At 44.0% G+C, this 26,911-nt stretch overlaps 1 protein-coding gene across 1 annotated transcript; it reads right to left on the bottom strand.

The window, feature by feature from the left end:
- Window positions 1-26,625, bottom strand: slc30a6 (solute carrier family 30 member 6). The gene is made up of 15 exons (XM_088305263.1): window positions 26,407-26,625; window positions 25,777-25,820; window positions 25,232-25,318; window positions 22,341-22,425; window positions 16,659-16,701; window positions 16,311-16,376; window positions 14,030-14,110; window positions 10,929-10,964; window positions 9,421-9,515; window positions 6,164-6,212; window positions 3,914-4,033; window positions 3,733-3,835; window positions 2,627-2,674; window positions 2,475-2,543; window positions 1-1,515 (listed from the first exon to the last, which is right to left on the bottom strand). Exons 1-15 carry the CDS (start codon window positions 26,597-26,599, stop codon window positions 985-987), a joined length of 1,650 nt encoding a protein of 549 aa, XP_088161389.1. The 5' UTR covers window positions 26,600-26,625; the 3' UTR covers window positions 1-984.
- Between the last annotated feature and the right edge of the window lie 286 nt (window positions 26,626-26,911).

Below are 26,911 nucleotides of genomic sequence, written 5' to 3'. Positions count from 1 at the left end.
TTTGAGGAAATGATTAAGTGTTTTACTCTGAACTTGTGTCCCCCCTGACCACATACCAGAAAAAGAACATGAACACATTGACAACACGCGATGCTTACATCAACATAAAATATGATATCAACCAAGTAAAGTGAATGTGAACTCAATTGAAAAACAGGCCATGTTGCGTAACAGTTGGAGTTGGGCCTTTTGAGTTAATAATGAACTGTGAGAATCAAAGTGTCAGCAATTTGGAGTTGAAGCACGACTTAAGATGGTGCTGGCGCCCCCTCCTGGCAGACGACAAATGGTCATAGGGGAAAGCATGCTAATAACGTGAGCAAACAACCACGTGACCTTAACATGACATAAACGCGGAGGTCGAAGATGTTCTTCTGGGTGGCAAGAGAAGGAAAAATATTTTTCTTCCAATTCCATTCCTCGATTAATTGAAAAACAATATTCAACAAATAATTTGATTAAAAAAAATAACATGTTATAGCCCTAAAATACAGTTACGTATTGTATTGTAAGACACATTATATGTCAACTCTATTGCGGAAGATCAGGCAGCGAACCCCAAACGACCTTTTGTCACAGTTCGGTTCTGGTGAGCCAGGTCGTACCACCGCACTTGTTTACAAAACCATCTGTTCGGGCGCCACACAACGATACATTTGTAATTCCAGGCGAGGCACATGGAAATACTCAAAACATGGCAAAATAAACCACATGACAACACAACACATGACGATACGGAACCGTGTGTTCCCATTACCAAGGGACATATAGGTCTGTGACATAATGCGTCCATCAGATGAAGCCTTAAATAATATTTACTTCCTCTTGCAAGGAATGTTTTGTACATAAAAAAATCAATAGCAGTTTATGGTAACTATGGTGATGTCATATCTACAACCCTCCCAAAAAACACAAACCAGTGCGGAACGAGAAAGTTCCTCAAGAGTTCTGATTGGTCCATCAGGGTGTGTCCTAACAATCGAATCATTTGGGGGTGTAATGTCTGTATTGGTGGGCGGAGCTCCCCAAGGTTCTGTAGTCAGCACCCCCAGGGCCGTATCTGCCGCCCAATCCTGGCAGGTGAAGGCCCAGGGGGGTGCCGGTGGGACGCATTACACCCGGCACACCGGCGTAGGCCAAGCCCCGATAAGGTCCGTGTCCATGCGGGTGCCGGTGAGCGGTCGCCGGGAAGAGCATGGGCTGAGCATTCCGGCCAGGCGTGTCAAAGGCGAACTCGGGCGGCGGGCTGCTCGGCTTGGAGGGCGTTGACGTCAGCGGGTCCGAGTCCAGTGGTTCTGGGTTTAGAGAAGAAAGGACGGCGCAACCTTCTGTGGCGCCCCCTGGAGGCAAGCCAGTCGAGTGTGAAAGAGCCCCCGTGAGAAGGGGTCGCGACCAATCGTCTTTGAAGATCTGCACAGTCAGCGTGGACACCAGAGGAAGCAGACGATTGGTCACGTGGGCCAGGACCAGCTGCTCGTTGGCATCCCGGCGGATGCGCACGTGGGCCGAGCCCGCCTGAAAACACGGCGGCCGTGCAACGTTAGCCACACCACACAACACGCTGAGAAACGCATCATGCTGACCTGCGCACTAATAGCCATTTAGCATCAGTCGTGCTCGTATAACTTTGTTCCAGGTCGTCATGTTACATGTCAAAGGTTACATGCTAAACTTTGTCAAGTGTTATATGCCAAGTCAGTTTGTTTGTCATCATATGTTACATTCACAGGTAACTTGTCAAAAGCTATCACATGTTACACAATTTGACCTGTTGTCACACGCCACGTTATTATGTTCCACGTCATTGTGTGTTACATGTGTTGACGTGGTTGTCAGTGCAACTTGAAAGAATCGTCCCAGTTGCAATATTTTTTTTCTTCAAAGAAAAACATTTTCAAATCAACTCAACTAAAAGCGTCAAGCCACGGCTTTGCGCACACACAAAGTCCCTGGGGGGGCATCAGGCGCGCACTCAGGGGTCAAATGAGTTTGGACAGATGCTCTGTTAGCAGTCGACCAACAAGCAACAGTTTGTGTACACACACCAACATGAAAAATACCAACACACATACATCCGCTAAGCACCACAAGAGCCGCCTCACAAACACGCAGAGCAGAGTGCGCCACCTGGAGGCCAGTGGAACTATCAAAGATGAAGCGAATGAGCTATAAAAAATACTGTTTTCCAAATTCACACTGAAACGTAAATGTGTGGTGGAGAGAAAATGTTTTTCATCAACAGATGACTTTCAACATCTCATAAGCGCCAAATGGGTTCCTCTGCTGTTGTCATGACAACGAGCAACCAGAACTTTACACCCTTGCAAAATGTCATCGGACAAGCTAAAAAAAATTAAAATGTAAATCATTTTTGGGCGGTAATTTTGAGAAAAAAAGAAAACTTTTGTGTACAAAAGCAAATGAACAAAAACTACAACAAGACGAGTGAAGTCAACTGAAAACGCAGAACGTACCAGGGTTCCGAATCCCAACGTCCAAAAATGTTCATTGCGAACTTCTAGCACGCCGTCAAGCGTTGACACCTGATTGGACACAAAGACAAGCAATGAGCCAATCAAATCTCTTGATCTTCTAGCATGTATGTGTTTGTGTGTGTGTTCTTGACCTCTCGGAGCAGCTTGTCTAACTGACCAATGACGTGGGAGGGTGTGGTCTGCAGGAGGGAAGTCGCATGATTAAGTACAACACCAAGTCAGGGTTGCAAACCATTTGATTCAACAACGGGGAGTAAAAGTAATAAGTTTAATAATAATAATAATAATATATATATATATATATATATATATACACACACACACGCACACCCCTTCACGCACACACTCACACGCATAAATCATCCTTTTTCACCATGTGTGTGTAGATTTTTTATATCCACAAGGAGAAAATTACGCTGGCCGAGAAAGGTCACCACAATTGCAAAAGCTCCAACACAACGTAAATGCCAAGGCAATGTAAGTGGGCCAAACTCCCGCGTGACGAGAAAAGACACAAAGCTGGAATTGTAAAGTTACACCTTAACAATCCGTACGATATTATTCTACACAGAATATTAAGAATACTGTAACGAATTGGACAGGAGGAGTATGTAAGGAGAGAGAGCGGACGGAGAAGGGAGAAAGGGAGTTCCGTGTGTAATGACGACGGAGCGGGTTGCTAGGAGTTAGCGATGGCGTAGCTGTGTTGTAACAATAAAAAAGGAGATAACTAAACGAACGTCTGACGTCGTCTTTTGACGACGCGACAATACTTTGAAAAGCACGATGTAAATAAATGACAGTTTTTCTTCAGCTTATTTTTCCAACTTCACTTATCAAAACCGCAATCTAGCGCTTCAGCCTTGTTTTATCTGAACATTAACTCAACATTGCAACGTCTAATACGTGGCTGGCAAGTGACAGCTCTCCTCTCGTACATTGAGCCTGTCGTATACACGGCCAAACCACGGGAACATCACAAATAAATCATTTGGAAAAACCGCATCAATTATTTCTGACTTTGTGTCTTTTCCCGTCGCACAAGAATTCACTCTCTTCCGTTCCAGCTTTTGCCCCAGCACTTCCGTTGTGTTGTAGCTTTTGCAGTAGCACTGCGGTTCAATGTTGTAGTGTTGTGACTTTTGCAATTGTTTTGACCGTTACTGGCCAAGCGTACAAAACAGAAAGTAAGCAAGAAAATCTAATGATGAAACGTGTTGTCTTTTTGTTTTCTTACCTGCAGCAGCACTTTGCCGCTGTAAACACTCATGGGATACATGGTGCCAAAGGTCATGAGGGCGATGGCCACCGCCGATGCCGTGTCCACGCTGTTGTAGTCGCTACACAAACGCACGCAAAGTTGACATCAGCGAGGTTCAAGTGGCCATGAAAAACACCGGCCTAAGACAACAACCTACTTGATCTCGATGAGCATGTAGGTGACGCAGAGGGACAGCGCCCCCGCCAGGTTGATCAGGACAAACGGATTCATGCGAGGCAGCAACATGCTGCTCAGACCTGGAACCACGCCGCACAAACTACATAAACACGCACACACACACACAAGCGCAAATGTCAGTTTGGAGGGCATGAAGGAGCATGCGCACACCACTTCCACTGGGAACTTGAAGTGTCAGCAGTTTTCAAAGCAGACTTGGCCATTCGGCCAGCCATTTTCAATATGTGGACCGATTTTCAGGAAAAGTTTGTTCTCACACAATAAAAACATCAAACCACCACAATGAAAAAAGCAGACTCTCTGATTTCATGGGAAAAAATGGTTTTGAGCATTTTTTTTTTAACAGCAGCAGTTGGTTGGTTTTACCCATAACAACACGTTCCGACAAGTAAGGAGAGAAAATTAGCTTTTGGGATGCAAAGCAGAACAGCAACTTTGTCACAGATATTTCTTGCTTTTTGTGTCACCTGAAAGTGTCAAAGAACAAAATCCAGATTGAGAAAGATTTTAAAGGCCAAATAATCATTCATAGACGTGCCATGAGCAACGATCTGGGCATTTTTTTTTTTTTACATACATGGCATTCACTACATTTCCATGGGCTGATTTAATTTGCACGCATGCCATGCTGGGATGGCAATTGCCAATTTTCTCAAAACTTTTCCAATTCCTTCAGTTGTTCTGTTCTTTCAATTCCCATCCCTCATACCATGACAGTTTGTCAATGAACGCAATAATAAAAAAAAAAAAATACAACCCAATCCCTCACCAACAGTCTTTCGTAAACCGAGGTTCCGCTGCATACTCAAAACAAGACGCACACACAACCCACCACAAATAATATAACATGCAGGATTTCAGGCTTGTGTGTGTCACGCTGACATGTTTTATGTAACCCAGCCAGCCCCCAGACACCAGAAAGGTGATTGGGGGTGGAGGGAGGCGGACAGCCTGGACAGCACAGACAGTTACACACACACACACAAACACACACGCACGCACGCACACGCGCTGCTAGTGAACTGCTCGTAATCGTGACCTTCATCTCACACCAGTGTTGTGCATAAATATCTTGCGAGACCTTTAGAATCCCTGCAGCACATGACCGATATCTCACACACACATACATACACCCCCACACACACCAACACGGGCACGTAGCGCAGAAAGTAGGCTGGCATGTCCTGTTCAATGGGCCTCACTTAGCCAATCACAGCTCACTTGTGGAAGACCAGCTGCTCACTGTGAGTACATGGCATAGTTCACCCGTGGGGGCACGCCAAGCGCTAATACTGCTCGCGACAATGGAGTAATGACTACAAGACATTCAAGGAGACGCTGGAGTGGACTTGGAGAAGGCTGATTCTACCCAAGTTCAGACAGAAATTCATCTAGCACATGAAGATGGCGGGATGGCTGATTAATGAACCGACAATCTAGGCAGGTAGATTGAGAGATAGATGGAAATACAGATATATGGTGAAAGAGCGAGATATTTATAGACAGCAAATATATAGAGAGAGGAAAATTAATGGAGAAAGCGATTGTTCAACAGACATTCTGAGATGGCGATCTAGAAAGATCTAGATCGAGCGAGAGAGCGAGTGTTACACAGCGGTCTCCATAATAACAGTCAGCGCTGGTTAAGATGTGTTCAAATGAATTCCATTTTGATTGCACAAGCACATATTCATAATGAAAATGGTTGAGCAGAACTAGACTCAAGCCCCTCCGCCATGGCCACGTCAGCCCCCAGACCTCAACCCCATTGAGAACATGAAGAGTGAGCGAAAGTGGAGAGCAGCTGCGAGGCAGGAGCATTTTGGGAGGAAGATCCCTCTTGGTGTATTCTCACATCTTGTGAAACGATATTCGAGCTTCTTTTGTTGATAAGAAAGCACGGCTACTCAGGATTATTGCTTAAAGTGGAATTTTTTTCCCCCACTGAATTAATGCACTTGAATTTTCCTCTTTTTTTTAATTGTTGGTCCTACACTATCAAGAACAAAACTGATTTTGGTCGATGCTAGAGCACACCTTAAGCAGTGGTGCCGCTAATTATGGAGGGCAGCGTAGCATATAGAGTAACAATAATGTATTAAATGGACAGTGCTGCAACAGCCAATCTGGGCCACTCTTGTGCCCGAGTGACATGGTGTCAACAAAAAGGGAGGATAAAGAAGAGGAGGGGAGTAAACTATGTTGTCACCTTCTGCTCAGATCTGCGACGTGCTCCTGAAGCCAACTGCTGCTGGCCGCTGCAAAACACACAGACGCACACAATCATTGTGTCAGCACGTTTTGGAGCAACACTTATAAAAGGTGACAAAGAAAACTGCTAGAGAAGGCAATTCTTCCAAGAGGATTTCACATTTATGAAAGCAACACCAGTCATTCTTCCGTAATGTTAACGCCGTCTTCAAATGACCGTTTTCAACCAGCTGCAATCGTGTCCCCACAACTGGTGAAATAAATATTACACTTGCTGCATTAGTCGTTACTGAGATGAGACGCAATTCTTATTGATGGGCACAAAAGAAAAGGCATGCCCCGTGCCAGAAAAAAAAATATTTGCCATGTTTTTCACTTGGGAGAAGCATCACCTTTAATCTTGGACCATACGACCAGTCCCTTCACGGCCCGCCCTGCTTGCTAACTCCCTCACTCACTCTGTCAGTGTGCGTGAGTGTGTATCTCAGTATGTGTGTGAAGTTAGTGGGGGTGAAAGGGCGAGAAGGTTGGGTGAGGGGGGGGGGTTGTGTTTGTTTTGCCAGGATGAGTAAGTCCAAACAAACATTTGAATGAAGTGACTTATTTATGATGTGTGTGAACAAGGAGAGCGCTGGCCCAGTGTGTGTTGGTACGTCCCTTCAGCTTGCTTGCCCGCCCACCCTTGCAAACTCAAGCAACTACCCAGCACCGCCCCATCCACCCGGCTGCCGCCGCCACCCCCCCGGCATAAAACATCCCCACTGTCTGGAACATGGTTGCATAACACACTTTTAGTCTCGTCCCATCTGAGAGAAAGCGAGAGAGCGAGGTTTCATCCCCCACCCTTCCCAAAATGTCAGATGTTAAGTGATGTTGAGACTGCTCTCGCAACGCAAGAGTAGGCAGCTGAGATACACACATATGCACACGCGCGCTGACCTCATTCATGAGTACATGTTCAAAGTGATTCTACGCAGGAAGAGGAAGAAAGGTGAGGTAAGAAAGTAAAAAGAGGAGACGAGGAAATCTTAAAGTCCCGGTAAAGTGAAACAAAATAAAATGCCTTGCAAACGCAGCACAGAGCAGAATGTTTACAAGCGAGCCATAGTTGAACCCTAAAAAAAAAATTTTTTTTTAAAAAACTGCAAAAAATGAGGCTCAAAAATGGTGAAGCCAGTTTTTGCTCAGCTTTGCTCTGTGGGCATGTCTGCTGAGTGCGCAGACACCACGCCCCCAACTGCCAATCAAAGGCCACTACTAGAAAAGGATCCTACTTCATTTAGCATGTTTGAGCCACAAAAACAGATCCGCTTAAAGTCTCCAGTGACTGGAATATCTCCCACTGGGTCGTCGCGGGGCTTTTCCCTGCTGCGACAACGAGGCGCTCACTCTAAAGCGGTCATGCCAGCACAAAAGCCACAGGCCACACACCGGCTATAAGGTCAGACATAAAATACAACATTTTAAAATATGCCCCTTGCTTGCTCTACTGCCTCTCTCTCTATGACGTGTCCACACTCAAGGCTGACAACGAGGCGCTCTAAAGTGGACACGTCAGCGGACTAAAGGGAGGGAAGATGCATTCTCTTATTTATCTAATTTATATATTTTATTATTGTTGCATTGCACTGGAGAGGGGAGCTCTCTAATCTCGTTGCACACTTGAGTACAATGACAATAAAGGGATTTCTGATTCTGATTCTCGGGATGTCCGTATAAATAACAGTTTCCTGACTGCAGATAAAGCGCTGATGCGAACAAAGGCGCTTAGGTAAATTCAAATGCAGAATATCGCAGTTCTATTTGCGCACATTGCACATTTTTATTGATTTATTTAATCAAGTGAGGCAATTGAGGGCAGCTTTTCATTTACAATACCAACCTGACTGTAGACAGCAGGGTGAAATAAAAAAAAAAAGCACAAATACATCCAACAAACCGTATTTTAGGATATACTGTTGTAATTTTTTTTATTATTGCTAATTTTGCGCCAGCATTGTTCAGTGCGCCACGTTGTGCATTTTATATCAGGCGTGATATGTAATGAAGATTTTTGACAGAAATACACCGGGCAATAAGATGTGGACCGAGTGCAAGACATCAACAAGACAGTTTATAATTGATTACAAGGAAACAGCGAGAGCTCTGTGGAAACGGAAATTGTGGGTCAAGATCAAAGACACGTTGACGCCACACATTTTTGTTCGCCATATCTCTGCTGCTCTCTGAATATATTCTGTTTACATGTATTTTTAGGGTTTTAAAAGTGTGTTTAAAGCCACTAATCCACTGGCGAAAATAGACTTCCAATATCTCCTCTTTCATCTTTAACAACTTTCAAACGGCAAAGCGTATGTAGGAATGATTTTGCTGGTTTCTTAAGATTGCATTCTCGTTATTGTTTGATGTATTTTGTAAAGCACAGCTGTTCGATATAAAAAAAAAAGGTGAGTTTAGGTGGGATTGTTTTTCCCTACTGAATAAATCCACTTAAATTCAAGATTGTGTTTTCCTCTTTTCATTTTTGGGGGTTCAGTCCTGTATAATTTAGAAAAAAAAACTGAATTGATTAGAAGCTAAAAAACACATCTTAACCAGCACTGATAACAATACTTTGAGGGAAGTGTAGCCCCGCAATTTAGTACAACATAGTTGTCAGTCTGCACATTTTCCGCAAGTATCTTCAAACATGTGTAATGTCTTTAGAAGAAAATCTCAGCATTCACTTTACATGGTCACCAATAAAAACAGACAAAATGAATACAATGTGCTACTTTTTTTTTTTTAACATCAATCAATCGGACAGACAAAGGACAGAGTGGAGGAATACAGGAAGTCAAGGAAGCTGCAAGAAAGGACAAGTGGTGAGAAAAGGACAAAAAGGGAGCGTCAGAAGAAGGAGGGGAGGAGAAAAGCATCTGAAAGAAGGGGAGGAGGCAAAGAAAGAAACAGGAAAAAGGCCACGAGGGACGGCGTGTGTTAGCATATGAAGCTAAGCTAAAGGTCTGAAGAGATTAGTATGCCAAAAGAATGTGTGATGAGACATTTGTTGACATGATGATATTATTATGACGGTGTAACCTTTGAACCTGTGACATGATGTCTACCCTCCTCCTCATCATCATCATCATAAACATAATCCAGCACAAAGACAAAAACTAAATTGTTGCACTTCCCTTGTGAGGCTGAGGATTATTATTATGATTATTATTAAACACGCACGCTCGCACACACACACGATGAGTGTTGACGTACCTTGGGACACGCAGGCGAAGGGCTTGTTGCGTACGGACATGAGAGTCAGTAGGTTGAAAAAGAGAGCCACAAACGTGCCCACCAGCAGGCGACCGCTGCACACACAAACACAAAAAAACTTTGAGCACATTCAAGCAGGGCGAAATTCATCTCCAAGTTGACAGAAAGTTTGGTCCAGCCAAGTCGGTCGGCAGGACGATGAACACATTTGTTGCATCCATCAATTCCAGTTTCCTTGTCTGGATGAGTTTTGAAGTGGTTCCGTAGTTGAAAGGGCTTTCTTGCTGATGTGCATTGCTTTCACTAACAACAAGGCTGTAAACGGGGAGCAGCTAGTTGACATTAGCACAGTGTTGATGAGTAAACTGGTCGCTGTATGTAGGAACTTCTCCCAACCCCTCCAACAGACTATTTTTTTATTTTATTTTTTTCAAAAAGCGACGAGCAAGTTTAATTCCCAAAGAAGAGAGCTTCAATTTGAAGGGACTTTTTAGAATATGAATTTGTAGAATATTTAAAGTTATAATTTATTTAGGATAGTATTCACTTCCAATTTTTGACAAAAGTGACTATTTTTATTTTTTTGGAGAGGAAGGACTCATTTGTGCATTTGTAAAGAAATTTGGAATCAGAATTTGAATTTAATTCACTCCCTGTTCCCGAAACACAATTGTAGCGGCTGTTTAGTCAACAATGTAAAAGCTCCAGTAGGGTTTATGCAACAGACGTGGTGGTGGGGGTTCTGGGGCTATTTCCATTTTCTCAGCCGGCCCAACTATTTCTCTTCAGTGTTGGGTTCGATTTTTGGAAAGACAAACTTTTGTTTCAGAGTGTGCCTGAAAGACAGGCGCAATCAGCGCTGAAGCATGACGAGGACGTGCAGGCCAAACTTCCTCTTTTTTTTTTTTTTTCCTTCCAAGTTGTCATAACCTGGTCGTCTCTTCTTACTGTTATTATTGCTCTCTGTGCTAGTAAAGATTAGTGACGGCTTTGAGACGCTAAAACTCAGCAAGCCTTAAACCTGTCCCCTGTGACCAGATTACGGGGCCAACTCGCCCCCCTCAAGGCACACCCCACCTCATCCTCCCTCCCCAACGTGATTGGACGGTGTGGGAGACGGACAGGTGTCGAAATGGAGACACAAACATTCTCCCTTGCTGCTGCCCTCTAATCTCTTCTGACTGGGCTGCGTGCGTGTGCGCGTGCGTGTGTGATTGTTTGGAGCTGAAGTTTTAGGCCTAACTGGATTGTCCCGTGTGATTAGTGGAGCCAAGTGGGCACTTTTATCATCGTGCATGTGTGTGAGCGTGTGCAAGTGTGCGCACACACAAACGCGCACACAACTGTCAGAAGACACTAATCCCTTAAAATAACACTTGAACTCACTCTTACAACACCAATACATGTTTCAAGTTGGATGATGTCACAGTGCCTGACTGGTGGCATCCCCACAGAGGTCTTGCATTGCTGGCGTGTGCGTGTGCACGTCAAAGCAAGGAAATACTCACGTGTGGACCTCTGGCTGCTCCATAAAGCGCTCGATGCTGGCAAGAGACAAGAGAAAAGTGCCATCAACATGTGTGCTGCATTCTTCATACACGAAAGCCAATTCAGACGTGCTTCTGAATGCATCATACATCCAGTCGTCATACGGACATTCTTTGGGGGAAGGCTGCAAAGAATGATTGGCATTTCCATTCCTTTCCAGGAGAAAGGATGGTTTAAGATAGGAGTGTGCATTTTAAACGTGATTTTTTTTTTTTATTATTAAATTGGTAGGAGTTCGAGTAGGTTCGATTCCACCTCTGGCCTTCCTGTGTGGAGTTCTCCCAGTGTCTGCGTGGCTTTTCTCATGGTACTCGGGATTCCTAGCACATTCCAAAAGCATGCATAGTAGGTTGATCGGACACTCCAAATTGCCCCTAGGTATGAATGTGAGCGTGGATGGTTGTTCGTCTCTGTGTGCCCTGCAATTTGGCTGGCAACCAGTTCAGCGTGTACCCCGCCTACTGCCCGAAGATTGCTGGGATAAGCTCCCGCGACCCTCGTGAGGACAAGCGGTATAGATAATGAATGGATGGAGGTTAGTAGGGGTGGTAACAACACACTTCCATCCAACCATCTATCTTATCTGTTCCCCTTCTCCTCACAAGGGTCTTCAGGCAGTAGGTGGAGTACACACTGGACTGGTCACCAGCCACTCGCAGGGCACACAAAGACAAACAACCACTTACATTCACAGTCACACCAAGGGCCACTTTAGAGTGGCTCGTTAACCTACCATGCCTGTTCTTGGAATGTGGGAGGAAACCAAAGTAACCGGAGAAAAGCACAGGGAGAACATCCAAACGACACAGGAAGGCCCGGAATCGAACCCTGCACCTCTGAACTGTGAGGCAGGCGTGCTAACCAGTGCGGCACTGAACTGCCCCACTTCCATATAATACATAAAATTCAAAAACATTTTTATCTGCACATTACAGGGATTTTAAAATATTTTTTTTCTTTAAAATCAGCAATTTTATTTGAAGGCCATCTCGCCCTGCCCCGTTTGTGGTTAAGTGTGTGCGTGTGACAGAATTGGAGTGATTGAGACTCGACGTAAATAAAAGCAGACAAGGTGAGAACAAACAGCAAGTACATGAACGCAAATGCGCATCGACACCACAAAGACGCGCGTACGTGTCCGTGCGGACTTGTTGACGACACGAACGCCATCTGTCTCGTCTCCGTCTGCTGTCGAATGTTTAAAGCAGAAAGTGTTCTGATGTCAAGAAAAGTTGGGACAATGGAACCTTTCGAGTCTACAAATTTGGATTTTCTAATGAAATTAGGCACGGAGTAAATTAAAAAAATTCATAGTAGTAAGAGTCGACGTGTCTTTACTTATCCGAACTGAAATGGAGTCTTTTTTTTTTTTTTTAGACTTTCACTCTCAATGGTATGCAACAATGTTTACTCTTGCATTACACATTTAAGTATGAGACAACAAGAATCTGCAACATGGATCACCTTCACTGTCTAAGGAGTGTACAATATTTTTATATCGCAACTCATCTATCAGCAGCCATTTTGGGACATTTTGATGTCTCTTTCAAGAACCAAAAAAGAACAGGTTCTGTCACAATCTAAGCACGGAGGTAGCCACCAAAAGCAAAGCGTAGTCACTTCCGCCACCAGAAAAACAAAACTTTTTTTGTTCTGTAGCAACCAGTGCTTAGGCCATGGCTTGGGTTCACCACAAACCACTTTCTGACCACACATCTACAGAGTTTGTCGTGACAGTAGTACACTTGGCTGAATTTGACACATTTGATCGTCTCCTCCACACCAACCTGTTGGAAAACAGACTTGACGAGTCAATTTATCGCTAACAACTAACGGTTACGCTCCAAGTTGACTGACAGAAGCGTCCATGCCAGAGAAAAGGTCTCAGAGTCCCATTTGTTGGCACATCTGCCACACAGTGTGACCCCTGAACCTTCCGTGTAGCCCAAATGTGCCCCAACCAAGCAGCCACCAGTCCACTGTCGGGCAGTGTGCTTGGCCAACGCGAACACGATGAACCATCTGCTCAGGCGTCTCATTCCAGACTCCACACCAGCAGGGGGCAGCGTGTCACCAGGTGGACACTTGAGACCAAAACAAAGCAGTTGGACATCTCGGGCCGCCGACTGGGAGGGACGGACACGCGCCCACGTCTCCTCTCTTGTGTTTCTCCACTCGGTTAAGCAAACGTTTTGCTTTTAACGAGCTCCCACCCCTGCCAGCCCACCCAGCCAGTCCAAGATAACAACTTTAAAGAGTCCCTGTGGGGAACAGTACACTGTGGCTACACTTGAGACTGCCTATAGGGGGAGTAGGAGGGGGGGGGGGGTCACGTTAAGGTCAGTTTAACTGTTGAACGACGGGCTGTTGCAATACAAACAGGCCACTCAAGTCATCGTGTCGGAAAGAAAGCAATGTTGAGCAACTCAAAATTGCCACCATTGCCGTCCGTTTTCAAGTCAAGGGTCCCATCTTCCCTCAAACAAAAACAACACCACACAGGAAATCCAGGACCTCCCTGAGAGACAGCGACCTGCACATTCACACGCATGACCAGTCGTTTCTTAGAGCGCATTAAAGTTGAGGATATTGAGGCTTTGGCGTTAAATTACAGAACGGACCTAAAACCCATCCTCTGGTTCCTGATGAACACGTAGGTCTACTACTCCACCAATACCTTCCAATGTTAGTGGTGATGCTGCTCCGTGTTTTATTGAGGTGCTACTGAGCGTAAAAAAGGTTTGTAGCGCCACAATGCAGTTGTGATAGTAAACAGCCGTTGTACCCACAGAGGATGGGCTCCAATTGTTCTGTTTGGGTGCCAAAATTGTTGGGGGGCGGGTGGGGGCAGCCCATGTGAGGGGACTAATGGAAGAAGACAGTTGGACAAATGTTGGGTGTTGTTGTGGAAATACAAAATAATTGAAATTTTAATGAAGGAAGACAGAGTGACGGTGAGATGAACAAAGACGTGTGAGCGACTTCAAATCATCACAAGCGCCTCATGATACTTACACTTGCTGTGTGTGTGTGTGTGTGTGTGTGCACGCCGCATACACACCTCTCTTTGAGGATGAACAAGGCTCCCAGCTGGACCAGCACAGTGGAGGCAAAAACGGCCAAAACCTCCAGACGGTCAAACCTGAACACAAGCAGGTCACATGTTCAAGAGCAGTGACAAACCCCGCCCACTGATTGATGGAAAACATGTACATAAGAATGCATAGGTAAACACACACGCACAAACATTCATACACAAAAATACACACCAGGAACACAAACAAGACATACAAAAAAAAAATCATACTCATGCACATTCGCAGATTTAATTTGTTTTCTATTTCAGGTGAAGATGTTTGAATGTTAACGCACAAAATCTCCATGTGAACTTTGCATGTACTCACCGTGTTTGTGTGGGTATTGATTGGAACATTCCCAAAAAATTATGAGCACGTTCGCTTCATTCAAGACTAAATAATATGTAAGAATGTGAATGCAATATTAATATAATAATGGGTACCAATACTACTAGTACTTTGAAAATATCAAATTCCAATCAACACAACGACAACAGTGAACAAAGAAGCTTATTAACTTCAGATACACATGATGATGACTCAACAATGTGTCAAACCGTCGTCAGATTTTTTTGTTTACTTTATTTTTTTCCCCCCGTGACATGAGCTTTGCAGCGACAACAACAACCATCCTCGGACGTCCTGATACTGTATCAAAACCGTTTTCTAAAACTTCCTCGTTGTTCTAGAATGCTCGCCAGATTCAACGTGCTTGTTTACACAGTGAGTCTTTCACAACCGTACTTGTACACAAAGAAAAGCGCTATGAATAACAACATACAAATGCAGCATGAAATACGCTTGCAAAGGAGCATCTCACTTCTCAAGCAAGGGTAATGTATGTTTACGATGAAAACATCAACAAAAAGACAATATCATGTCAGGGCGACTAAGTTCTCAGTGACTGGTATTTACAGGCTACACAAGGAGTTGATACACTGAAATAAAGCCGTATTGGTGCGCGCCCATCCCTATAGGGTCATCAATTTGTAAGCGTCACTGAAGACTGGTGATCACTAGTCCAATGTTTGTCTACATGTGCATGTACAGGTACATGTTTATGACAACACGCTCAGACTTGTGAACAAATCTGAGTAGAAATGGAATTCCGCTGTAACTTGAGGACCTACTAGACATTCTTCATCATGCGTGTGTGTGTGCACTTAATCAAACAAAGCTTTTTAGCCAAACAATGAACCGATTAGGCAACACTTGCAGGTTAATAGGTTGTGGGTGATGATTGTGTTACACATGTAGTGACCGCTGTTTGGCCCGCTGACCGCCATCTTGGCGGGTGGACGTGTCGCCCTCAACTGCTGCCACTAATCCATGATGGGAAAACATCACAAGCAAGCCACAACAACATCAAATATGCATAATGAGACCAAGCGCAACACATGCTTGTTGCCTATATGTATGCAACACTCTAGTGAACGTACGCATGTGACTGACACACACACAAACACAGATATATGTATACATGAATTTATGTTAGAGGGGCCCGCTGAAGCGGAAAAGCAGATTTCCACGTGATCACCACACCTCCAGTTCAAAGTTCACCTGCAAAGACATATTACGCGCACACACAGACGGCTGCCTTGACTTACGAGATCAATTCATCCTGTAACCATGCTCACATCTTGAATCATCTTTCCCTATTGAAATTAAAACGTGCCATGAATCTGTTTCAGTCCCCATAAGACACCATTAAAATATTTGCTTTAAAACAATTTAAAAAATTGCATTCTCCAATAAACTCCTTTAATAAATCAGAAAATTGAATTTTGTCTATACTAAAAATTCAATTGTACATCGTGATTCATCAAGAGCAATGCTCCTTCTGATGGACGCGTGCGTCTTGGCTACCAGGGAGCAGTATATATAATATATTGCACAGGTCACGTCTGGTCAGTATGACATAAAAAAAAAATCAGCCATTCTATGCAGAGAATAAAGAAAAACCTCTTTGCGTTCGCATTAAGCTGGAGGACGTTTCTGAAGCAATCTACAGTGATCTGGTTGTCCTGACAGTAGCCGGCCTTCCTGTGTGGAGTTTGCATGTTCTCCCCGTGCCAGCGTGGGTTTTCTCCGGGTATTCCAGTTTCCTCCCACATTCCAAACACATGCATGGTAGATTGACTGGACACTCGAAATTGCCCCCAGATGTTGAGTGTGAGAGCGGATGGTTGTTTGTCTTTGTGTGCTCTGCAATTGGCTGGGGGGGTGTTGTGATGATTTCAGATAGACCTGTGTTCGTGGACTCACCCGAAGGAGAAGACCTGGCTCGGCTTCTTCATGGTCACCCAGGAGCTGATCAGACAGGTCACCAAACTACAATGCACAAGTAAAGACAAGAGAAAGTATGAAAATGGATCTGAACTAAAGTGGAAAATGAACTAGGAAGTTGAAATGGAAAAAGTCTTTTGCAAGATGGAGGTCAGGGGAAGTTCATGCCTCCTTCCCACGTTCTTTAATTCATTTCAAACTTCATTTTTCATGAGTCAAAGGAGCCAAACACAGCACAGGCGCGCGTGCGTCACACAAGCACGCCGCCACCGCCAATGATGACGACGATGATGAGGATGATGGCAATGGTGCAGATGTCATGCTCACCTAAAGAGCTCAAAGATGGTCAGGTAAGTGTAGGCCATCAGAGCTGAAACACAAACCAAGTCTGTTGTTATTGAAATAATCTTCGAGACTTCATGACGAAAATAAATAAATTGATAGTGGTGTCTTGAGATAAGAGTGACTGGATTAAGTTTGTTGAGATACCAGCCATCGTTTATTTCTGTTTTATTTTTTGTTTTGTTTTTTGCTTTGACTTGCGATATGAGCGCTGCATGATGGCCATGAACGCAACTGTCTTGACAATAAAAAAAACACTTTGGCATGCAGTCAACAATTGTCCCCGCAAAAAGTTTCAAGCGTTTTTTATTTGCAACACTGTATCAAAGTAACTAAGCATAAAAGAGAGGGGATCACACACTGTGAGGCCCCATCACTATCTTAGTGCTAACACTAATTAGCATCTGTGTTGTGGGGCTTTACGTAATAAAATGAAGACAAATGGTTCAGCAACAACATGTAGACAATCAATACAACAGCACTTACATATACGTAGAACGACTAACATTAGTGGCGTACTAATGAGCTCAAAGAGGAGCTGAGACATCATTTGGCAGGGCACACCTGGTGCAAAATCACTGGCTGCTGCAAGGGCAAGGCCAGTCTCAAACTATTGAGTGTTATTTCCCTTTTTAAAATACATGACCACAATTTGTGGTGGTGTTTTTTTTTTGTTGTTGTTGTTTGTTTTTTGGCGTGGTGGGGGGGTTGCTGTAACATACAAATAGCATTTGCATTCATTTCAATGGGAAAAGCGGATTTGAGTGTTTTGAGTTATGAGCGAGGCCACAGAGCAAATTCAACTCATGTCTCAAGGCACCGCTGTTGCCTTTCCCAGCTGATTGTAAGCAACCCCGAGATCGGTCGCCATGGACAACCAGTCACACTCACTGGATCAATGCTTGTCGCACTTCGTCAAGTTGACACCTGTCAAACATTCGGCCTGCCCAATGACCTCATCAGCAGTCTGATGAGCGTCCAATCAGAGGGCTTGTCCTCATCAAACGTCATTTACGTCACAATCACCTGTCTGCCTGTCTGGCTACATGTCTGTCTTCCAGCCCGCCAGTCTTTCGACTTGCCTGTCTGCCCTCACGGCAGGCTTGCAGTAATCGGACACAGCGTCGGGGGATGAGGAGAGCAGATTAGAGCGGCTTTGTGCCGAGAGGAACATTTTGTTTCCCCAGCGCCGCCGTCCGTGTTGGCCAACCTGACGGCGCGTAATCCTGACAGAGCGAGAACCACTGAGACCACTCAATCACTCACAGACGGACGCACAACTGAGACGGAACGACAAAGCGGGAGAGGGAGACAGATGGAGGCAGACGGCACAGTGACGGTGGAGGGACAGAAAGACAGGTCGGCCGACAGATAGATCTGCAGTGACACCCAGAGGACAAGACGCACGTGCACGTATGCATCACGCTCACGAAGCAGACAAAACAAGCAAAAAGATGATTACTATTTCCTCTCATGAGCAAAAGAAAGATGGAGAGAATGAGTGACGGAGGACAATCAGTACGACAGGGAAGAAAAAGGAGGAGGGAAAAGGAAGGAAGGATGGACAGAGGGATGGATGAGGGTGGAGAAATATGAGCAGTGGAATGAATATTTAATGTGTGCACACAAGCCACACTCGCGCGCGTGCACAACATTTTGGGCTTTGGTTGCCTCCAGCGTCAAGTCCGAAAAGTTGCAAAACAATGACATGTCAAAATAACGCTCATCTTTTCACCATTGAAAACTCAACTTTGCTTCATGTGACATTAGCAGCTTCTTCTTCGTTGGGTTGGATGGAAGGAAATGTTAGAATTGTTATATTGTCAATCTACATGGGTTGCTGGGCCATTTGTGTTCAAATATCTGTTGTTTGGTTGTGCCGTGACATTCGATGCTGTTTGCCTGTCAGTGGCATTATGCATTGTCTGTTAGCCAAAGTGGGTGGAACGGCCCGTCCCGGCTTTCATGATTGGGGCGGGAGGCAACAAATTAAAAAAAAGGGTTTAATTAAGCGAGGATGGAGGTGGATTTTAGTCCGGCCCACAAATAGGCCACTGTGTGTGTGATGTGGTCGCAAGGCAAACTAAAGTTCATCTCAACCTACCGTATTTTCGCGTTCAGAAGGCGCACTTTAAAGTCTCAAATATTCCGCAAAACAGACATTGGCACCCTGCAATGCGACACGTCTTGTGTATAGACCAAGACTAAAAAAAAATAAAAATAAATAAAAAATACACTCACTGCCCAAAGAACACTACTCATATCTTTCTAACCATCCATCTGATTGGCTGAGCCTGAGAGGCTCCCAGAATGCACTACTCTTTTTGTGTTATTTTTATTTCTTTTTGGGATATGAATGGCATGAGAGATGCATGTTTTATGCTAATTGTGTTTCTTTGTTTCATTGTTTGCTCGTATGCTGTTCAGTGATAGTTTTGGTTTTGATTTAAAACTGTGACTCTAAGGAGTGTGGTGACTAGTGACATCCCTCCCCTGACATTGTTTTTATGCTATGTTGACATGAGTGATCCAAAAGCATTTATGATACTGTCCTTGACAGTTACCGCAAAATGATTGCTGGCATGCGCAAGCTAGCATGCGCCTCATATTGGCAATCTGGGTAGGAGGCCAACAATTTTTATGAATAAGCCCAGAGGCTCGGGGTCGGAAGACTACCCAGATCGTGAACGGTGGACTGACCAGCAAAAAAGGGTCAAGTGCCCAGCTCTGGTGTCAGCTTTAAGCAAATTTGCGTGTTTGTTTTATATATACACATGGTTGACTGAGTTACGTTCCCTGCCATCTTAGAGCACTCGGAAAGCAAACTTCTTCACATGAGCAATGCAAAAAAAAAAAAAAAAAAGAATGGTGTCACTTGTATAACAAGGCATCACTGTAGTGCAAAAATTAAACTTGATCTTGCACCTGAAACCCATCTTTTATTGTGTGAAAATACACGGATTAGTCACAAACCTTGATCTACGCATGCACAGACACACACACACACTCTCTATGAACCAGGAGATGGGTGCACTAACCACAGTCGATAAGTGCTTAGTGTCACTGGTTCCGGTAAACAGTAAACTGAGACCACACACACCAACAGGTAGGTGTACTTTGCAGACGTAAAGTAAAAGCTTCAATCGAACGTGATCAAATGCACACACCCCAACGACCCGCTGGGACGACTGCGCTTAGCCACCATGTCGCTAATGAGAAGCGTTTTACTTCCAATGGTCTTTCTACTTCAGGTTGTCCAGTCAAGTACAAACATTCAATAGACGCATGCACGCACACAGTGGTGGCCGGTGTGGTAGCGTTCCAATCACAAGAGAAACAATACGTAGCGAGCACGTCGGCAGCATCGATAAGAGAGCGTCCATTTAGCTTCTCGTATCTCCACCGTGGGATTTGAGCGGCAGCTGGCGGAGACACGTTAAACCCGCACTGATATCAAATCAATGAAACTTGATCACACTGACAAAAGTGCACACAATCGTTTGTTGGGGGTCAAGGTTGTTGAACATATGCGCATTCATTTTGATGGGATGGAGACGTCGCGCTCAAAAAGTGATTTAATTGAATAAAAATTTGTTCTGCATTAAAGTTTATTTCATTTTTACCGGTCATTGTTGTTTATTCGGTTTTGGTTCATGATCAAACAAAACCAACCATTTTTGAAAAACATATAACCGAATATATTTTTTTTCCTGAAATTGATAATTGTGTGTGGGAGGGGTAATAGTATCCCCGTCTCGTTTTTTTTTTTTTTGTGGCCTGTGCATGTGGCGGATGTGTGTAAGGAATCCCGTGCGCTAAACGGGAGTTCAAAGGCTCCAGACAAAGAAGAGTGCCGCTGCATGGCCCTGTGGGAGGCTTCAGCTGCCACACAAGAGCACTCAGGGCCCGCGGACACGCACATCGACGGCAGCCACCCATGGAGGCCGGATCACGTCGCCACGCCCGAGTGTGTGTTGATGACAATCAACGTGACGCTAACGGATGGATGAGTTGTGGACAAGCACAAACATTCCCACAGCATGGATGACATTGCTTATTACCGTCTATGCACTAAACGCTCTTTAATTGCGAGTCATGTCGAGAGAAGAAAGTCCGGCCAAAATTGGAGATAAGAAGCATCATGGTGACGAGCAAGTAAACATTTATTCCAAAATCATTTTGTAAAAGTTAAAAACAATTTTTACAATGACTCAACTACGCACTTACAAAGGAAATTAAATTACATTTCTTATTACACGAATTAAAAATAATAGAAACAATTACGGGAAAATGGCTTTGGCCCTGAGCTAAAGGCACGATTGAGCTTTCTTTCGAAAATTTGCTTGCTGATCTCATCCAATTTTCTGACTGCTCCAATCGAAAGTATCGGAAGCAGGAAGACTTAAGACAAGACAATTATCATATAAGCAGCATACATCACAAACTGTGTATGTTTTTTGTTGCTAGTGTATATTTGACCTTTTTTTTGCTGGTCAGTCCCAAGGTAGGAGCAGGTGGGAGGCACGGGTTACGTGATGTCAGAATAAGGAAATACAGACGCGCTTGAACACACACTGCTGTCTCACGTCACTTCATACACAAACAGTTGGTAGTGGCGCTTTTGACGCGTTCTGAACTTTTGGCCGCCTCGCGAACACGTCACACACACAAGAGAAGATTTGTGGGCCGAACTAAAATCCACTACCAGCCTTTGAATATTGAACTTTTTTTTTTTTTTTAATTTGTCATAACCCACCCCAAAAATGAGCAGCCGGAGGGCTGGACCGTTCCGCCTCCAGGACAGACTGCCCAGCTCTGGTTTTTGTATTTTTATTTGAATCATTCTCATAGGTTGCTTGCAATTTTGTGACCTTACAAAATTTGACTCAAAACCCTTTTTTAATACTGACCACTGAATCGGAATTTGAAAAACAAACAAACAAATCTTTCTCTCCACCAATGTGAAATTGATTTTTTCATTTGATTTTGTGTGTGAGTGAAAGGAATGTCAGTGTCGGGGAAGGTTTGGAGGACATACAGAGGAGAGAGACAACACAAAGAGACACCACTTACACACATGCACACAACTGAAGCATGTGTGGGTGTGGGGGTGTGTATGTCACACTAACACACGCACACAAGGTGTAAGTGACACAAAGAGGTGACTGTCACTGTTTGTCAGCATGGACAAGATGGACACAAATGTGCCTAAACTGCTTACTTGCTAATACGTGTGTGTGCGTGTGTGTGTGGGGGTGGGCGTGCGTGTGTGTGTGTGGGGGTGTGTGTGTGCGTGTGCGTGTGCTGGGGGGGGGGTCTGCAGACAAAAAGCTGCTGTCTTGTAAAAGACTGAAAGATGATATTGTTGGTGACTGCACAATTTGATACAGGATCACGAGCCAACGCGCACACAGTCAGTTTTGTAGGATCATCACCAGCTTGAGTTTCAGCAAAAATGCAACAACAACAACTCTGGTTGAGCAGGACTTACACACACACCCCTGCAACGCACACGCGTGCGCGCAACACGCGTGCGCGCACGCGGTCACATGGGCAAACAGGAAATGAGACCAGAGGTTGTGAGTAAGCAGCAGTATGCTCCTACGTGTGTGTACATGTGTGTGGTAGTGAGCGCGGATCTGTTTGTGTGTGTGCATGTGTTTTTACCCATGCTGTTGGTGGAGCTGCACCAGACGAGCAGACAGGCGGTGCACAGCAGGTTGAGAAACCCAAACAGCAGGATCCTCCATGACTGCGACACATCAAAAAAAATTAAGTGTCACATTTGCATTCCATCACTTCATATTCAACGCACACACGCATGTGCACACAGCCACCCGGTAATTAGAGCGAGACTGATTAATCAGTCACCTGACTGGGTTGGCAGTCGATTAATCGCAGGGAGACATTTTGAGGTTTCAAAAATCGTTGTACTGCAATGTTGGATTGAAGCATGTTCCATTGGTGCTCTTGAGCGTGATCTTGCTTAAACATCGGCCTGAACCCGCCGTCAGCAACAAGTGGACACGGATAAGAGCGTACAACACTTGTAATGAAAGCCGCCGTCGTTCGCGTGAATGTGGACGCACATTTCTTGATGAAAAACTGTTTCTGGGGAAGGCTTTAGAAAAAAATCAAAAGAAGAGGGGGTCCCATTTCAGATGAACTCTCCCTCTGCACATCATGTATGGAAAATGCAACTCCGTCAAAGATAAAACCTTTTGACGTGAAAAAAAAAATCATCCGAATTCACCCAAAGTCAAGAAAAGAACAGTCGAATAAATGTGACTTAACATTTACGGGCATAAATCAATTGTTTCAGTAACATCATTCATGAGGTTTATATGTTGCATACATTTATTCATTCATAAGTAAATTTATTGCACACGTAAGAATGAATAAATAAATCATCAGTTGAGCCCTACTGTTAACCCTGGCACACCTCTTTAAACAGAGTTCAGTGCTCAAAGCCAGCATGTTGTGGCACAACACGAAGGTGTGCAACTTGAAATTTGGACTTACCTGTACACTATGAAAGGTCAAAGGTCTGAGGTCTGCATACTCAGGTCAGTTAGTGGAGTCCAGAGTTCAAAGTAAACATAGTGAAGCTGCATTTAGTGATTATGCTGCACACAAAAGGAATAAGCTGCCAACAGAAGTAAAGTCGGCCCCGGAGTGTAAAAGCTTTGAAATCCAGGTTCAAAACTTTGCTTTTACACTCAAACCGTTGGGTAGGGTCGTTCAAACAATTTTAAATCTTTTTTTTTCTTTTAGATATTTTAGTAAACCACTTTTATTTCTTTACTCTACTTTTAAATGTTATTTTAAGTTTTCTGTTAAGGTGTTTAAATGTTGCCAATGTTCATTTTAGTACCTTACTTTTGTTTTCTCTGCTTTGCTTTTGAATGTTGTTAACTGCTTTGTTTATAATGGCTTGTAGGTGTTGCGTCTCCGCTTGTGTGAAGCACATCGAGTTGCCTTGCGTATGAAATGTGCTACATAAATAAAATTGCCTTCGCTTGCCTATAAAAAGCCACAAAAAAACAATTGCTGACACACTGTCAAGACAAGGAGGAACCACAAATCACACACACACACAAGCAGCAGCACAACCACCAAGTGCTTTTCTGTGTCAGACGTACCAGAAACAGGCGCACGCGTGTACGCGTGTCTGCGCGCGCGCACACGTACATGTGCGCACAGCTGTCAGTTGGAGTGTGCTTCATACGTTGTTGTGCTGTGAAATCCACAATTACGCGGTGTGCTGTGTTATGACAGGGCTGAGGCGTCTGCTGACAGCACTAGCCGGACACGTGCGTGCGGACGAACACGCACACGCAGCGTGTGTCCATGTGTGTGTACGTTTGTGGGCAAACAGAGTGGCGAGCTCAGAGCAAACACTGCCCTGCCCCCTTCTTCACATCTGTCTGCCGGCAGCAAACGCTTAGCAAGGCAGTACTGCGCCGCCACCTTCTGGTCTGGCATGTGTACTGCAGGCTCAAAACCAAAAAACTCAAGACTGTTACATAAAAATGGTATTTCTTGCTTGTATATCAATAGGATATAATAAATGATTCTTTTACTATCAGAAGTGCTTTTTAATCCTGTATTATGGTGTTTTATCCTTTGAAGTGCCACAAAAGCAAACAAATTCTGGTGTCAAAGCCAGTGACAAAAAGTTTGTTTTGACCCCTTTTCGGCCAGAAAGCATTGCTTCGATGAAACCAACTAGGGATAGGCGAGTACAAATATCAGGTATCATTATGGGCCGCCAGGGTATCGGGTACTCATTAAGATTATTGATACCTGGAACGATTACTCAGCCATAGCAAAAGTGATTGGCGCTATACAGTGGCTGTTTGACACATTGGCAAATGATCAGGTGACAAGTTCTTTGTATGTATCAAACCAATTAATATTGGTACTCTGTATCAGTGAGTACAGAAGCGTGAATACTGGCTTTGGTCTGGAACAAAAAGAAATGACATTGAACATCACAAAAACAAACAAAGCCTGTTGGTTACTAAAGAATGGAAAAAGCTAGAATGAAACCATTTTTTCTGATGGAAGAAGAGAATTCATTCTTACTTTTGGTAGCTTGGGTCCTTATATTGTCACAGAACCCAATATTCTGAGGGTCAAACAGGCCAATGACGAGAAAAATAAATAATAAAATGTGTCAAAATGTACTGGAGCCATATCGGAACATTTCCATCAAGGGACAAAAATTTAAGAGGAACATGAGGACAAACAAAAGATGGAATTCGACCAATGACAACTTTCAGTTTGTTACATCAAGCAGCTTGACCGAGAATGTGACACACAAATTCATCGCCTGAAACGATCAAGAAGCAAAAATGTCAAATGTAAGTGAGAGCACCAATGCACATATGTGCAAACGAACACGGATCAAAATGAGCCGTCAATCACATGAGTCACGTGACAACACTGTCAATTGGGATTACATGTTTGACCACATTCACCAGACAAGATGCTTCACTATTCATTATCATCTCATTGACAAGCACATATGCGTGCGCACACACACACACACTTACCCGTCTGTCAGATGTGACCAATCGAAATTCTTGCAAGAGTTTTCCAGGAAAAGACCTGTGTGTCTTCCTGAAGGGATGAATTGTGCCCTGAAGGAGGTGAACGTGACATTATTATTTTATGCATTACGTTATAATCATGTTACATTCCATAGATTCATGTCGTAAGAGGTGGATAAAACCAGCGGAAAGCATGATGTGTCCTACATTGCCACCTAGAGGAGTGTTTGGGAAGTTTGGACGAGAATGATTGTACTTGAAGGTGATGAACATCATCTCTCAGTGCTAGTTTGAAAGATGCCAAAAGAAGCGAATTAATTATTTGTGGGAATGATGACACAACGCTAAGAGGAGGAGACGCTGAGCAGAAATACTGCAGAATTCGTGGAATGCGATATTTTTAATTGGTCATGAAATGTGGAAGCTGGTAAAAATGTAAACAAACTTTCAATTTGGGAATTCTATTGTGAACATTTGGGTACATGATCCTAAGTGATGCTCTTGAAGATGCAAGTGAATTGTGAGCAATATTTTGTAAAAACACTCACCAGGATGTATGTGTCATGCTTCTTCTTGTGCATTGCAGGCATTTCTGAGGACACATACCACATGATGACCATCACAAGGAATCGTGTACATTTTTCGGGAGGAAGGACATATTTTAAAAAGAAAAACATCAATTTATATTGTGTCGGCGGAAGCTGGAGGACATGGGTTCGAGTTCCACTGTTGACATCAAAATGAGTTGCGTGAGTTGCCAGTGAGCAAGGCATCGTTCTCGTCACCCACATTCATGTGGAACAGTACATGAAAAAAAGTTCAAGCTGGTGAGGGAAAAACGAGCAAGTCGTATTAAATTTGGGGCGGGGGGGGGGGGTACATTTCATTTTAAGGCCATGGATTTACAATTACATATTCTGTATTCACATACACGATCATGATCATCACACTTCTGTCTTAAATTGAGAGGCCAATGTAAAGTTTAAAATACTTTTTAAAATATTAATTTAATCTAATTGTAAACCTAACAACGCGACTTTCCTCATTTAAAAAGTACTCACTTCCAAAGAGTTGAGTTGTCTAATGCATTTTTCAATATTGTCATGAAGTCCAAACTCGGAGTAAACGCCGGAAAAGGAGTAAGCACTGTTAGCATGTAGCCTGTTAGCATAACAAACCGTGTTCGCTGACGTTGATGACGTCCACTGCTACCATGTCCGGTTTGTCCGGCAGGCCCACCTTTCGCTCCGTCACGCCAGACGGAACCACGTCGGGCTTGGGCCCCAACTTTCTGGAGTAAAGGTCGGCGGCATTGTGGTAAGCCGGCGCCGCCATAGACGACGTGGACAGCAGCGACTCCATGGAAGCCATCGCCGAGTACTTCCGCGCTGCCTTCTTCTTCTTTTTCTTCTTCTTCTCCTCCGCCTCCCTTTTCTTCTTCGTCGTCTGCCTCCATGAACGGAGGTTGACCTGAGCGCCGGATTGTTAGGCTGCACCCTGTAGGTCAATACAGAACTACTACAACATTGACTAAACGTGCATCAGTTTGTAACATTTTAGCGAACTTCAGTCATTTTAATTTAATGATAAATAAAAATGAAAAAATAAATCTGGAATTGGATTCATCCACCTTCTGCTCTTTCCAAATGTCTCTCTATGACTCAAAAATCTATTGTTCTTATT

Source organism: Idiotropiscis lumnitzeri, chromosome 9 (genome assembly GCF_059441095.1).
Source record: "Idiotropiscis lumnitzeri isolate Australia: NSW breed Sydney's pygmy pipehorse chromosome 9, RoL_Ilum_1.0, whole genome shotgun sequence".
Taxonomy (NCBI): domain Eukaryota; kingdom Metazoa; phylum Chordata; class Actinopteri; order Syngnathiformes; family Syngnathidae; genus Idiotropiscis; species Idiotropiscis lumnitzeri.
Note: the sequence above shows the minus strand (reverse complement) of the source record. Positions and strands in the feature narration are given on the sequence as shown.

Bases quoted from the DNA above. Each gene is read 5' to 3' on its own strand.
- slc30a6 (XM_088305263.1), bottom strand. From the start codon at position 26,599: ATGGCTTCCATGGAGTCGCTGCTGTCCACGTCGTCTATGGCGGCGCCG. The intron at 25,821-26,406 runs GTTTGTTATGCT...ATGTGTCCTCAG, and splicing joins CATCAACGTCAGCGAACACG to AAATGCCTGCAATGCACAAG. The intron at 3,836-3,913 runs GTAGGTTGTTGT...GCGTTTGTGTAG, and splicing joins TACATGCTCATCGAGATCAA to CGACTACAACAGCGTGGACA.